Source organism: Lolium rigidum, chromosome 1 (genome assembly GCF_022539505.1).
Source record: "Lolium rigidum isolate FL_2022 chromosome 1, APGP_CSIRO_Lrig_0.1, whole genome shotgun sequence".
NCBI classification, from domain to species: domain Eukaryota; kingdom Viridiplantae; phylum Streptophyta; class Magnoliopsida; order Poales; family Poaceae; genus Lolium; species Lolium rigidum.
In genome coordinates, this window is record NC_061508.1 from 58,044,770 (window position 1) to 58,054,553 (window position 9,784).

The window sequence follows — 9,784 nt, forward strand, 5'->3', positions numbered from 1 at the left end:
ACAACCACCACAGCTCAACGGCCGTATTCGAATCAAGCAAATCAAAGCAAAACTTTTAAAAATGGACACCTGACCTCTCCAGGAAAAACAAATAACTTATGCGTTAAAGTATCACCTGCTCAAGCAAAACAATAGACCTTTAAAGTGAATGTACCATCACAACAAACTTAACGATGTGGATATGCAATAGCATGGATATGTATGCAATCACCTGCTCGAGCAGGAAAAGTATCACCTGCAATAACCTGACCTCTCCAGGAAAAAGAAATAACTTCTACGGAAAAGCATCACCTGCTCGAGCAAAACAATAGACCTTTAAAGTGAATGTATCATCACAGCAAACATAACGATGTGGATATGCAAAAGCAAGGATATGTATGCAATGAGTTCTCTGGTATTGACTCAGTAAATCGATTGAGAACAAAACTTTGATAGTTTGCTATTCTACATTTTCTCAACTGATAGGTGCTGCAGATCTAACAACTCGCAACTCATGAGGTGCAGAACCCCAAACTGCTATTCCCGTCAAAAAAATTCAGCAGCGCCCAGTCCTGAAGGGGCTTCTCAAGGAGTTGGCATATAATCTTATTTGATATAGTAGTAGTATAGCCAACAACCTCCTTTACTCAGGCCTTCAGGTCATCCGACATCGATGAAGGTATACAATGTGTTGCTAGAATGTCTTGAGTAGCAGCTTTCGCAGTTTTTGTCTGGAGAACAACAACCTGCCAGATGATCCAAATGTTATTTACTAAAATTCACCAGAATTAAACAAAGAGATGGCAAATTGGCGATTTCACTACCTGATCGTAATCCATGTCAAACTTCAAGAATTCCTCATTGCAATCTTCCACCATGGTCGCCAACTGCTTTAGATTATTTACTGGCTTGCCATTGAACGCACGGACCTATAATGACAGCACAAATGCGGATGAAACAATCCAAAAGGGGAAAATTGTTATGCACTCTCGAAAACAGAGAATCTAATTGTGCTATTGTCTCGGAATCACATATAGAACTAAGAATGTCACCAAATTTTAGTACGATTATGGCTTGATGTCTGAAATATATTCAGTCACCCTTCCAGTTCAGAAAGAATCGTGGTTCTTTTAGTTGGGAGTATTTTAAGCTTCATTAATTCCCCATTTGTATCTGATTATTCTGTAATGCTTCGTTAATCACTAATATCAAATATGTTTTCCCAGTCAACATACTACTTTGATTGCTAACTTCTTGTTATACTAAGTACTTTTGAGTTTTGACTAGTTCACAACATTTTCTCATGTCCAATCTTAATGCTTACAAAGAAGTTACAATTAAATCCTTGGTAAATTTTGAGTTTGACTGGCATGCATAAAGAAATCAAAATCGAGGTGCTAAGTTTAATCAATGCAACAGGAAAATGCTAAAAACCCAGTGAGATATAGACAGACAGCTTTATTCTACAAGACAAAAGAATGTAACTTGAAACTCGCAAAATCCTCATTGGGGCCATCAATAATTACCTGAGTATTGACAAGTTCTTCATAACCTATATTGATATCAGCCACAAGCACCTACAGAATCATCAAAGCAAAGCAAGATGGATGAGCTGTGCCATGTACCTCAAAACACTTGTATAACCGTTTAACAGAAGAAAAAAAAAAGCTTGAAGACTGCAGACCTGCGACACCACCACAAGCTGCTCATCAGGTGATTGCGCCATTGCATGTAAATGCTTGTCCAACAACTTGACAGGGGCATCAAACTCGTAGTCTTTTCCATACTGATCATTAAGCATTATAGTTATTTTACAATCAAAATCACTACCTCAATTTTTTAATGGATTGCATAAATTAAGGGGAAAATACATGAGAAGCAGGATTCAAGCGCCAATATGGATAACAACACAAAAACGATATTAGCAGCATGCCTTAAAATTCAAAATTTAGTGCTTCCAACCACTTAAGAACAACTTGGGAACAGGTTGGATTCGATCAACATAGAGAAGCCACATTTCATGTCATTCAGGTGACATATGGAGTCCAGTCAAAATTCCATGTAATCACAAGATTATGTTCACCAAAGCATGACAAGCATAGCCATAGATGACAAATCATTACACTGGAAAATAGGTTTTCTTGAACAGGCACATTACAAAATAGCTTGAAGACCCAAACGGTTGTCCAGGCTCATCAGAAATTCAGAAGTAAAGACTAAGCAAGTACAGATTTTCAAAAATATCTTTAAAAAAAAGATATGGTAACTTCAAAGGAATAAAGGACATCTCATGTAAAGCATTATTTCCCCTAAAATGTATGGCTAAAGATACTTTATTAGCAGCTACTGAATATTTAAGAGGGCATATGATAACGCCAACTACAATTCTATCACAATCAAGCTTTTCCAAGCTGAAAGTAGTGAGTAGGAACTTGGACAACCGAACAACAATGTCATATTTTGACTACTCTGTCATGCCTAGGGCTAGAGGGCAGAGGAAAAAGATACCATACCTCAGATCGAAGATATGGAACAGAGACCACCATAAAAACAAAGCCAGCAACAATGTAGTATGATGGTGGCCTGCCCTTTATATGAGCTGGAATGAGTTTTTTGTGGATTGCTAGCTTTATGTTAAATTCGTGAACTTTTGAATTGCGGAGAAGTTTGACATGTGCCTTCTCGCCAGTATACTTCTGTGAAACTAGGTAGCTGAAGCCAATGCGCTCTCCATGCCTGAATGGAACTGGATGCCAATAAAAAGACAAGGGAAAGTAAGTAAGTAGAAACGTTTTTTCTTGACTGGTAAGCTAGATTTGTCTAGGAAAAATGAAATGGTATCCTCTTAATTAATGAAAAGGTGTGAGTATAACTAATCCAAAACATTCTTATTACTGTATAGAAACAAACCCATCATAGTTCCTCTTTTGTTACGTTATGACATATCAACAGGTGTATACATAATACAGTTATCAAATACTACCTCCCTTCCAAAAAAGAAGGCGTATAAATTTTTTGTGAAGTCAAAAGGTGTAAAGTTTCACCAGACTTGTAGATGTATATTGCATGATGTATCTAATTATACTAATTTTGTATTATAGATGTTGATAAATTTTTCTATAAGCTTAGTCAAACTTTAAGTTGTTTGACTTCCAGAAAAAATTGCGTGCCTTCCTTTTTGGAATGTGGGTAGTAAAAGTCAGTTAGTGTAAATTCCATAAGTCATAATTTCAGTTATTACTACATCAGACAAATAAACTGAGGAACTACTCATAACAGATGGCTACTGGCCTAGTACTAGTGATGTGGAGTATATTTTCAAGACAAAAGCAGTCCCGTCTGGAAATCCTATAGCCAAACTAAAACTTCTGCCTCCGCCCCCAAATACATGGCATCTATATTTAGTCAAAAAAGTCAATGCTTTATAAGTTTGACCAAATATATAGAAGGGAATATCAAGAACTACAATATCGAAAAAATACATTATGAAAATATATCTTATGGTGGATCTATTGATACTGATTTGGTATAATAGATCATCATAGTTTAGTATATATACTAGTTCAAACTTAGAAAGCACTGGCTTTTTGTCAAAATTTATACGGCAAAGCATTTGGGGACAGAGGGAGTATATATAATATGCACAGAAGGAATGGTGTTATTTATAGGTCATGATAACTCATAGGATATTTTCATTTGATGGACCAACTTAAAACAAACACTTGTATTTCATTGGAATGAGGCATACAATCAAGAACAAGGACTCAAAGGTGTTGGCATGGAGTAGATAATAAGATAGAATGTCATGCAGACATCAGAATGCACAATCATAACAAGTAGACAGATGTAAAAATCATGTCAAACAATCTTCCGTAACAACAGTGGAAATAACTTGACAGTTGTGCGAAGCTATCGCAAACCTGTGCCATCATTGGCAATGTCAATGCCATCGAAGCTAAGAATAATATCAGAAGGTTGCATGCATCCAGATTCAGAAGCAGTTGGTTCAATCCTTCTGATACGAACACCCTTTTGGTCAGATTTCATCCCCATTGCTTTACGGAGATCAGGATTTTCCATTTTCTGCCATTCTATCCCAAGTATAGGGAAACCTGACAGAAGAATGCAGAAGATGATAAGATGATCGGATTAAAATTCAGAAGATCATATATGTCAGAAGAGTGCATACTAGATTACTAGTTATGACTTGGAAGCTAATAAAAGAGAAATAACTACTAGCACAAAACAAGATCAATATGGGTGATAAGGAAAACAGTGACTATTTTTGTTCTAGTCAAGTTTAAAATACATCAAATCTAGACATACAAGTAATGCAAGTGTGATGCCCAGAATCCACCATAATATAGCTTGCAGGTGAATACGGACAAGGTCAAAGGAAGAACAGGAACTAAGGGACTGTCTTATTTTATGCCCATGAGAACCAAGCTTTGCCATAACTAACTTTGGCCAGATTTTCTACCATTTGGTATGGTGCCAAAGATTAGGTAAAGTTCCTTTATATTTGGATCTTAAATTTATTCTCGGAGCTAAACCTGTTTCAAAACTGCAAACAATTTTGACCAGCCAAATTTGATAAAGCCAAAGTTTAGCTTGGTTTACAAGTGCTTCATCAGGAACAACCATTTTATTTATGGAAGTTTAGATTTCTGCCACTAAACCAGACCATCTTCAGTTTGCCCATAATTTCTTTGCAGGATATTGGCATCTGGATAGATTGAGAAGATGTTTGATTTATAGTCTTATAAGAATAACATCCAACAATATTATATCCCTATTAGTAATTGTAATTCACTAATAAGTATGTAAACGGAAGTGGGAGGGCACTATCTGATCTGTTCTCCATCCCTAGCCACAACCATGACTGCTAGATAATTTTAGTTATTTTGGTCAAAAACTGAACTCTCGGTGTTGGATGGACCTACCTGAACACTTTGACCAACATGAAAAACAAAAACAAAAGGGAGTGGCAAAAACAGAAGGAAATTCAGTGGAAAATGAACATAAGGGTCAAGCTAAGAAGACAAATATGTATGTATCCGTTTATTAATGAAATATTTGCACAAAGACAGAAGCACACCATGAGATGCACATTCGGTTTTTAAGTGAAAACTTGTAGTGCTAACCCAAAGATGGAGCTAAAATTCTACTTTTTTAGATAACATCCAAACGAACATTTGTGTATCTTTTTATTAATAGGATAGGCAACACAAATTCAAGAGTTCCTGGCCACGGCATAAGCTGTCGTGTCACAACTGTTCACGTAACAGAGAACAATAAATTACCACAGGTGCAGCATGTCAAAAAAAAACCTAAGACTCTACCTATCACACATCAAAAGACTAAATTCAAAACCATTAAAATGAATTTACTAATTTAGAGTTTACCAGAATTCGAAAACAACATTTTGCTACAAATATTGATTTTGCTCCTGTCTAATATGTGTCAACACTGAAACGTTAGGACCATACACACCTTATGAGGCATTTATCCCCTTTATAAAGGATACAGATAATAACCATGTTACTCATTTTGCAATCATAATGGCATGGAAGCTGATAGAGGACACTACGACATACAAAAGAGTTATCTACATACACGAACTGCATTTTGCATTCTAAGCTGTTAGAACAATTAGTTCCTAAGCAGATCAAAATATTTGCATATATGTCTACATCAGATCTTCCTCCGACACAAACCCATTCCGTTCACGCCCCATCATAATATAACCATTATTTATTTATTTTGACCTGATAATACACACAATCACATATTAAGCGTAGTTTACAGAAACTACATCATAAGCAACAGATAAATAGGCAGCATTACCAGTGTACTCTCCAGATTTCTCATAGTCTTGAATGAAGTGCTTAATAACTGGGGTGGGTATAACATAGCCTATGTTTTCTGCATCTTCATGTTTAAGAGACTGAAAAGCTATGCCAACACATTTGCCCTGATCATTAAAAGCAGGCCCCCCAGAGTTTCCAGAATTTATAGCTGCATCTATCTGTTCAAAAGTAAGACTGGGGTTACAGATGTTTGAGGAGACGGTTAATCATTATTCCATGAATTAAAGAACAGTCTACACAATCTGCGAAAAATAAAGATAAACAAAAATGCAACGAGATTAGAAAATATACCTGTAATCCAAGAAGTTCTGTAGAACCATGGACATACGAGAGTATTTCTATCCTAGATACTACACCACTTGTCACGGAAATTGTATCTCCTCCAATAGGGTAACCAACAACAGTGACAGCATCCTGAAGTGTTGGCAGTGATCCAAACTCCAATGGTGAAACCCCTTTCCAGAATTCATCATCGTCGACGGTTAACAGTGCTGAAATGGAAAATTGGACAGGCCGATTGTGATTATCAAATCATTGAAGGAAGTTTGCTTCTTTAACCCACCAAAGTAACTTAGTTTGTTAAACAAAGCTGCAAATTTGACAATGATTGCTTGCATACTTAGTCCCTTTCTAGATTGCAGGCTGACACAGAAAAAAAAACATAGAGGCAAATGCGGGAATGCATACCAATGTCGCACTCGTTGCCAATGGCAAGGACGGTGGCGAGGTACTTGGTGTCTGAGCCGCGCTTCTTGAGCTTGACCTGGGTGTAGTGCTCGACGGAGTGGGCGTTGGTGAGCACCCTTCGCCCGGCAATGACAAACCCACTGCTGCTGGAGCTGTACTGCCGCTTGCGCTGCCACGGCATGGAGAAGTTGGGCTCCGTGTGCACGCAGAAGACCTTGACCACGGCGTCCATCGACGGCATCACCCTGGCCACCTGCTCCCACCGCAGCGGCTCGACGGCGGGGACGGAGTCCACCTTGATGTTCGCGGCCGCCTTCTGCGCGCCGCGGCGCGTCGGGGAGGGGGCGCGCGGGGGCACGTCGGCGTCGGACGGGAGCTCGTGGCGGCCGCGTCGGGACTTGCGGCCGCGGCCGCGGGGGCCCGAGGAGGAGCCCGGGTCGGGAGTGTCGACGGCGGCGGCGAGGGGGGACGAGGGGTGGTCGTTGTCGGGGGAGGCGGCGGGCGGCGGCTTGGGCTTGCGGCCGCGCTTGGGCTTGGGCGAGGGGGCGGAGTCGTGGTTGCCATTGTCGGGGGCGGCGACGGCGATGGCCGGCGGCTTGGGCTTGCGGCCGCGCTTGCGCTTGGGGGCCTCGTGGCTGTCCATGTCTGACGGGAAGCTAGGGTTTCATGCAGCTGGGAAGCGAGGGTGTTACAAAAAGGGAGCGACGGGTCGAGTTTGGGCCGGCCAGTGCATGGTGCGGTCTGGGTCGAATCTCAAAATCGAGCCCGATAGTCCCCCTATAAAAAACAAATGAGGCTGCTTGTTCATAAGACATGGTAAAGTTAGAGGGGGTGAATAGGTTTCTAAAAAAAATTGCAAGTTTAAGCTTTGCAGAATATAAAGTGAGCCTAATGCAAACTAGGTGAGGCAACATACTCCCTCCGTTCTGAAATAGTCTACATTCTAGCCCCAAAATTTGTTCTGAAATACTCTACATTCTAGCTTTTAGTCAACAAAAACACTAAAAACGAGGTGGTTTTACTCTCTTTATTGGATGTTGTTATTTTTAATGTAGCTTGGATTGGTTGTTCAAATATCTAAATAGTACTAATAAATGCACTACTAATTTATCTCATTTTTTCTAGAATGTAGACTAAATCAGAACGGAGGGAGTATACGATAAAACAAGATACTCAAGCACGAAGGCTATCACACAAGTAAATAACACAAGTAAAGAGATCGGTTATAAATAACCGAGGCACGCGAAGACGAAGATGTATTCCCGTGTTCTCTTCCTTTGCAAGAAGGTACGTTACGTTTGGAGAGCTGTGGGTCCCATGAAGGACTTCCCAAACGCCACGAAGGCTCACCTTCTTCTCCGGGCCTATCCCACGAAGGAATAGCTCACTCACTAGTGGTAGACTTTAAAGGTAGCCTCCAAACACTCACATACTTCTTCTTGGAGCAAATCCACAACCCGGATACTTCCGAGTGACACTAGCCACCTAGGGTTTCCACAAACCCCAAGAGTAACAAGCTAGCTCGATGAACTCAATGGAGGATGAGATTTGGCTTGGTGGAATCGTAGATCTATGTCTCCTCAAGCTTTTTCCCAAAGGGATTTGAGTTTAGTTGGAGGAGGAGGGAGATCTGAAGGTTTTGGAGCTCAACAATGGAGTATGAGAGAGAGAGAGAGAGAAATATCTTGAGCTTTTGCATTGGTCACCTTACCTCTTCAAGGAAGAAGAAGTGGCTTATATAGTCCTCCCGAGAAAGAGAAAAGGAGCAGTTTGAAGCCAGAGTCGAGGCACCCGGCAGAGGACCCGGCATGTACCAAAAATTCCAGTATACCACCCGGTATGCCGTGCTACATACCGGGATGCCCGACAATAGCACCCGATATGCCGGGTTGTGTGTCGGGTTACCCGGCAGCAGCACTCGGCATGACGGGTTGTGTGTCGACCTACCTAGAACAATGGTTCCTCCTCCCGAACCCTATGCCATGGTTTCCAACTTTGCTCAAACGAAAAGTTTCTCGGAACAACTATACCACTCAGCATTTTTGGTGTGAAGAATATGTGGTAGGATGTGTATATGTGGCTTTGGCAAACATCCCCATTAAGCTCATCGAGACCGCCCCTCTTAATAGAGCGGTGAATCCTATAGACTCAAATATAACCAATAGAGAAAATCTAAATGGTTTAGTGTAGCATTAGCATCTACAGTGAAGTACTACATAAGTTTTGCTACTTAACGTTGATCCTAATGGTGTGGTATTAAGGAATGATCATCAATGGTGCTAACATGAGGTTAACAAGTTAGGATTTATACCTAGGTGGTACTAGTTGGTCATATAAGGTATTAGTCAAAAGTGAAAGCATGAAATGATAATTTTATTTGCATTTGAGTGGGTATTAACTCCATGAAACATGAACATGTTTTTATTTGATTAGTCTAGATTTATGACTCAAGTAAAGTTCATATGATCACATGTGATAAACCCCGCCCTAGGGTTTTAGAGTTGAAAGTAATTTAGGGGTTTCACATAAAATAATAGGGCTAGAGTTTTTAACTGTATTGGAACTAGGGTTTCCAAATTATGCTACAATTCTTAAGGTAATAGTTTGTAATCAATTTGAAATTCTTAATGCTTTGAAATAAAAATAATATTAGTTTTAAAAAATTTCTTACTTGATTATTATTTAAAGAAAATGGTAAATGGTAATTTGCAATTTAGGGTTTATAAAATACCACCAATGTTTTAGTTAATGAAACATAATAAAGAAAATTAATCTTAATATTTTCTTTACTTACTGAATAGTTATTATTTATTTTTGAAACTTAACTAATTATTGAATTCGAATTGTATTTTGGATATAAAAGAAAAGGCATAATTAATAAAGGTTTAAATAATTGGATTTTTATTTTTTTAAAAAAATCATATTATAATTTTATTGGGTAGAGTTTATTTTTGTGAGCATGTTTATATTTTATTTGTATTTTTATGAGTTGAAATGAATTTTTATATATTTTTGGCAAAGTTTCAGTATTTTTTGGATTTTGAATTAAATAGAAATTCTAATCGTACCGGTTCATAACCTAGCCCTAGAGACAGATCGGTGGGCCAGTGTCCGAGTCACCTGCCCCGTTGGCAGTTGACTGGGTCAAAATAGCTGACTAGGCTTGGAGACTCACCGTCGGCGGTCAGTTGAGGACGACGACGGTGCTACAGGGCTCCTGCGGACGAGCAACTAGCTCCATTCGAACT

At 39.4% G+C, this 9,784-nt stretch overlaps 1 protein-coding gene across 1 annotated transcript; it reads right to left on the reverse strand.

The window, feature by feature from the left end:
- Positions 1–372: 372 nt before the first annotated feature.
- On the reverse strand, positions 373–7,179 carry LOC124685389 (protease Do-like 9). The gene is made up of 9 exons (XM_047219730.1): positions 6,537–7,179; positions 6,141–6,340; positions 5,827–6,007; positions 3,900–4,091; positions 2,493–2,725; positions 1,664–1,765; positions 1,506–1,556; positions 804–908; positions 373–725 (listed from the first exon to the last, which is right to left on the reverse strand). Exons 1-9 carry the CDS (start codon positions 7,177–7,179, stop codon positions 627–629), a joined length of 1,806 nt encoding a protein of 601 aa, XP_047075686.1. The 3' UTR covers positions 373–626.
- Positions 7,180–9,784: the final 2,605 nt, after the last annotated feature.

Coding starts and splice junctions, on each gene's coding strand:
- LOC124685389 (XM_047219730.1), bottom strand. CDS start 7,179: ATGGACAGCCACGAGGCCCCCAAGCGCAAGCGCGGCCGCAAGCCCAAG. Junction 4,092..5,826: donor GAAATCTGGAGAGTACACTG/GTAATGCTGCCT, acceptor TTCTTCTGTCAG/GTTTCCCTATACTTGGGATA. Junction 1,557..1,663: donor AGCTTGTGGTGGTGTCGCAG/GTCTGCAGTCTT, acceptor ATGATTCTGTAG/GTGCTTGTGGCTGATATCAA.